At 34.2% G+C, this 5569-nt stretch overlaps 1 protein-coding gene across 1 annotated transcript; it reads right to left on the minus strand.

Moving 5' to 3' along the window:
* Positions 1–1577: 1577 nt before the first annotated feature.
* LOC111037652 lies at positions 1578–3553 on the minus strand. The gene is made up of 2 exons (XM_022320334.1): positions 2740–3553; positions 1578–2355 (listed from the first exon to the last, which is right to left on the minus strand). The coding sequence occupies exons 1-2, from the start codon at positions 3175–3177 to the stop codon at positions 2284–2286; spliced, it is 510 nt and encodes a 169-aa protein (XP_022176026.1). The 5' UTR covers positions 3178–3553; the 3' UTR covers positions 1578–2283.
* Between the last annotated feature and the right edge of the window lie 2016 nt (positions 3554–5569).

Here is a 5569-nt window from a genome sequence, read left to right on the forward strand (position 1 = left end):
TTTTGAGTCAATAACCACTTACCGCAGAATGTAGCCATGTAGGTGTGAATAAGTCCGTAGTATATAATTAGGCAATAGGCTATAGATTAAAATTAAACTACATATTTTGAAAGTGTTAGTGTTTAAAAAATATAATAATACAAGTAAAACTTAAAATATCTATAAAACCCAATATTTCGATTTTTCAGTAATCTTAAAGTAAAATTTCTAATTACAACAATTACAGAGAATAATAGATATTTTTGAGTATATGTATGCAATATCGATGTGTCTAAATATTTTCTCAAAACAATTTAGCATAATATGAATTTTAAATTATAATTTTTTTTTAATAATGTTGATATGTCAAACATTGAAATAGTTGATTTTACTGTAAAATTATTTTTTAAAAACGTTTGCCTTTCTATGAGAGAGAAAACAAATATTGAGCTGTCTCCTCTCAGTTTTCATTATAATATATATTGACTTTTGCACTAAATGCATCGCCATACTCTTTAAAATCTAAATCTAATAATTCCTATGGTATATAACAAAAACAAGCACCCTGTACAATACCGCAAGCGTGTCGGAAACATCGCTTTATTGTTTTGTGTTTTTTGCGCCGACATAACTTCCAGGCAGTAGGTAGGTATATGTAATAACAGTACATTGTAGGCCCACAATTACTGCAGTACACGACGACGGTAGAGACGATACGCTCCGAGGCGGGTAAATTATTTTTAAACAACTCGGAGAGTAACAGCGAACGCAACGCAAAAATAATTAATAAAAACACGATATTATTATAATATAGACGCGCGAAGGCGTGTGTTAAATACAACATACTGTATAAATCTATGTGTAATGTACACACCATACCTCTTGGAACCTGCAATGTACGTTGAATTATTGCGGCACACCTTTTTTTTTTTAGAAAGTTGCGAACCCCTGACGACGGATATACATGTATGTATACCTACATTACAATAGAGGTACCTACACGTGTGCAAAACGCCTTCGAACCGATTTTTTTGCGAGATGATTGAGACGACTCCTATATGCACGCAACGCACAACGACACAATAATAATATTTTCATATCGTCTCATCTTGAACACATAACTGCCTTTTTAACGGCGACCGCAACAAAAAATTGACCGTCTGCAGGCGTAAAAAATGTTGCTATTTGTGGATACATAACCTATTTGTATTAAAATGTATGAAAATATAGGTACCTACTATTGTCTATTATAAAACATAAAATACGAAATAAATAATAATTATTATTATTCAACGTGAGCCATATTATTTCTATACACAGGAACATGGAATACAGGAACCGCGAGAAATAACGAACAAATCGAAGTTTATGTTTGTAATAAATCGTATTATAATATGATTGAATTAAAAGCTAAGTAATAACTCAAGTAATCAATATATACCCAAACAATATAAATCATTTAATAAAAGAAAACAAAAGAGAAAAAAAAAATAATGTACAGACGAAAAAAGCGCTAAGGTACGCCGTGGGTTTATATAAATATTTATATAATAATAATATATTTTATTGAATATAATTTATATGCGTAGTAGTCCCTATAATATATTATACAAATTTGATATTATATTGTGTTTTTTTTTGTTGGATATAATAATATAATGGACTACTTCATAATATTTCTCTATAGGATTCGAGTCGAAACCCACCCGGTTGTCATATAAATAGGGCTTCATTTAAATAAACATTTTTAAAATTTATTTTTACCATAGTAAGATTATATACCTGCTAGAACTAAACGTCTACATAATAATATAATAATTATAATATATAAATACTAAAACCTAGACTACATATTGATAGGATCACAGTCATAACGAAAAAAATAATGATATAATAATAATAATAATAATAATAATAATAATAATAAATAATAACAATTAGGACTTAAACCTAAACTGTACAGTGTGAAAGGGGAGGGGGGCGAGAAAAACGCACTTTTCCGCAAAACGGAACCTGCGAGTCCAACTCCCGAGAAATGTCGAATCTATTTGGAATGTGTGTGTATACAAAACGTATTCTCTCTCTCTCTCTTTCAATACATATGTATGTATATATATACTTTTATAATATATATTTATTGTGTACTTGTATGTTCGACAAACGGTATTCCTCGGTACGGTACTCGTCACTGGCTGCTGCGGCGTGGATGGGTGGCATATTTCAATTCTTTTTCTGTGTTAAATTGTGTTGTTTTCAAAAAAGTATAATAATATATAATATCTCTAGTATTATTATTTGTTTTGTTTAACAGCTAACGGCCCTCGTGTCTGACGAATTCGACAGCTTGTCTTGTGTCCGAGAAGAAGGGGACATTGTCTGAAAAACAAAATCAAACAAAAAAATAAATACACATAATTTCGCAACAAAAAATTGTAATAATTGTGTGTTCGTGCGGGGGGAGGAGCATGGTGGATAACGATTAAAAATCTACTCAGCTGACAGAACGGTGAAATTCCCAAAGAGAGAAAGTGCGGGCAGGCGATACCGCGGTACTTATCCTAACCGATAAATTATAATGCTTTAGTGGTCACCTAAACATTCGTGGTAAAATTATAATATTACGATTTTAATTATTTTTATTTGAGCGTTTTATTACGACCGCGAAGTCGAGGGAAACCAAGTAGCGAGTGCCAAGAGGAGTGGCGGGAACTGTTTTTTTTTTTTATTGTATCGTATAATATGACCTCAACAACAACTCACCGATTCGGAGGACGATTGCGGCTGTGTGGCCACGGCGACGGCTGCGGCGGCGGCGGCCAGCGCGTTTGGTGTCGATATGATACCCAGTGGCTGCCGGACGGCGGCCACCGAGGACGAAAGCATGACGGCAGCGGCGGCCGAGTGCACGGCGTCCGCGTTCACCGACCTGTGGTTCTCCAGCATGTCCTCCAGGTCACATATGTAATCGATCACGTGATGGATCACCTCCAGTCGCGATATCCGCTTGTCCTTGGGTATAAGCGGTACCAGATCCTTGAGCTTAGACAGATACTTTTGGATCTTTTCGTCTTCCAGGTCACCGCGCTTGCGTTGTACACGGCCGCTAGTCACAGCGGGTCCGGTCGAACCTCCGTTGTTGTTGTTGCTGTTATTGCTGCTGCTGTTGTTGTTATTGCGACACATAGGTATGGATTTCATGGTCGCTGTCGTCGAATTGAAGCGAAACGAAACGAAACGAACCGAACTGGAGTAGGTACGTAAAAAAAATATACGCTCGATGCGTGTAGACGGTCAAAAACTGTAGAACACGACGAACAAATCACACACGAGAGCACTGTGCGCAAAGCGGCGACGATTTTATTTTGTTTTAAGATTTGTATTTAATACGAGTAAAAATACAGTCGATCGATTCTTTGCTTTTAGACGATGATAATAATATAATATTGTCACGAACGGTTCTGTAAGAGAAGAACGGTGTACTGCGACTGTGGTCGGCCGCTCCGGGTCGGGTGGTATTTATAGAGCTCGGCGGTGGGTGGGGGAACGTTGGAGGAGGCCACGCCCGTCGCGGCGGCGGCGGACGAGATTGAATGGATTTCAAAGAGACGCGCGCGGCGGCGCTCGCACGCACAACAACCGCCGCCGCCTATACAAAAACGACGACGACGACGACGACCACGACGACGACGCGCACACCTGACACCTGCCTCGGCGGCGGCGGCGGCGTCGGCGGCCACCGAAAAATACCACAGAGGATTTTTACCCCTCCCCTACCACCCGCCCACCCACCGCAACACTCGTATACCCGGTTATCTCAAAGAGCGGACCGGACCGAACGGGCTAGTTGGCGTGGGAACACCAACTGGTATATACCGCATCCACCTATATAATATACTATTATAAACATATAGTATACGTGTAGATGTGTGTGTGTGCACGTGCACGATGAAGCTGTATGTGTGTGTAGATGAGGCTCTTCTCTATAACGTATACGGTTTTTCTCATATTATTATTATTATATATGTACATCTACATTTTTTATTTTTTTATTAGATTATTATGATCCGATTTAATACAAGACAAGGAACAGTGTATGTATGTGTATGTGTGTAAAATTGCCCCTCAAGTCACTTTTACTTGTGTACTGCAACCGCCGCCGGTGTCGTGCGAATTCGACCTTCGTCCGTGTATAATGTATATTATAATATAAATAGATGAGATATTATAAGGTTTTTTTTAGGTTTATTCATTTTTAATATGCATAATATATGAGACTCCCTAAAATATAGGCACCCTGTAATATATTATACAAATAATAAAATATAGATGCTCTTAGAATTTTAAATTTTAAATATTATGTTGTCAAATCATTTTTTTAATTGTTCGGTTTACAGAAATATTAAGTAATACAAATATTACATTACATATTATACAAAGAGCCGCTGTCATAATATATAGCTATAGGTATGATATGTATACATAATGTTTATATTATAATAAGCTGGTTGGTAATACATTTTAAATTGTTCTAGTATATAAATATTTGAATATTATTCCAGAAAAAAATGAATAGAAAACTAATTATTATCCTATTTACTCAATAAATTATACAGTATACGTCTATACTCTATATAGGTTAGATTATTGATCTACAGGGCATAACAATGTTCATGCATTCAAATAATCAATATAACAGGTTTAATGTCGTTCTATATGATTTCATTTTAAAAACAATACATTTAGGTAAGGATGTAAGTATTTACTTAATAACCTAAATATAAAGGATACAATTCTACATATATTTTTTTTATATTATGGAAATTATTCTAGCCATTTATAATCAAGTTTTTAAACAAAGCCTCGATAGATATGGTGCGTAGACACTGCAGTACTTAGACTTCAATGTACCTAATGTTTGTATTCATAAAACAATTAATGTATACAATTTTTAATGCTCTTTTAATTATAACATTAAAGTTAAATTTTTCAAAAAATTAAAAAGATAAAATACATTTTAATAATCAGTATTGCCTAGTAATTAGTGCCCACTTAGGCGTAGTTGAGATGTAATTATACATAAAACGTCATTAAATTAAGTGTCTGGACAAAATATAAAAATGTATGCTTTAAAATCCCATCCCCAATAATATTTAGTGGATAGGTACTAGATAATAATTCTATGTATACGAGTAAGTATGAATTCCTGTAAGTTTTTCACAAAATTCACACTATTCAACTATTTTTAATTTTATGCATAAATTATCTTTCATTGTATTGTTTATAAATTATAACTGATAACAATATTAAGTATTAACTTTGACAAATTATAGTAATTATTATTAGTTATTATTAGTTATTACTTATTAACTTGTCTATACTCCATATCTTCATAAAATATTATCACATAAATTATATTATAATATGTAGGTCATTTTCTAAAAATCTTCAAATCTTTACTTTTATAGTTTTATGTGCTCGCTGAACACAATATTAAGCAAGAAAATTCTGTCAAGCTTTTTCATAAGCATAAAATATACAACCTAAGTATTTTCTCCGAAGACATCAGAATCCATTTGAAACGTTTAATGTA

This window comes from Myzus persicae, unplaced genomic scaffold (assembly GCF_001856785.1).
Source record: "Myzus persicae strain clone G006 unplaced genomic scaffold, MPER_G0061.0, whole genome shotgun sequence".
In the NCBI taxonomy this organism is placed as follows: Eukaryota; Metazoa; Arthropoda; class Insecta; order Hemiptera; family Aphididae; genus Myzus; species Myzus persicae.

What these genes read in the sequence shown, in the direction of transcription:
- LOC111037652 (XM_022320334.1), bottom strand. Translation starts at nt 3,177, where the DNA reads ATGAAATCCATACCTATGTGTCGCAATAACAACAACAGCAGCAGCAAT. An exon ending in CGCAATCGTCCTCCGAATCG is followed by an intron (nt 2,356 to 2,739) that starts GTGAGTTGTTGT and finishes TTTGTTTTTCAG; the next exon opens with ACAATGTCCCCTTCTTCTCG.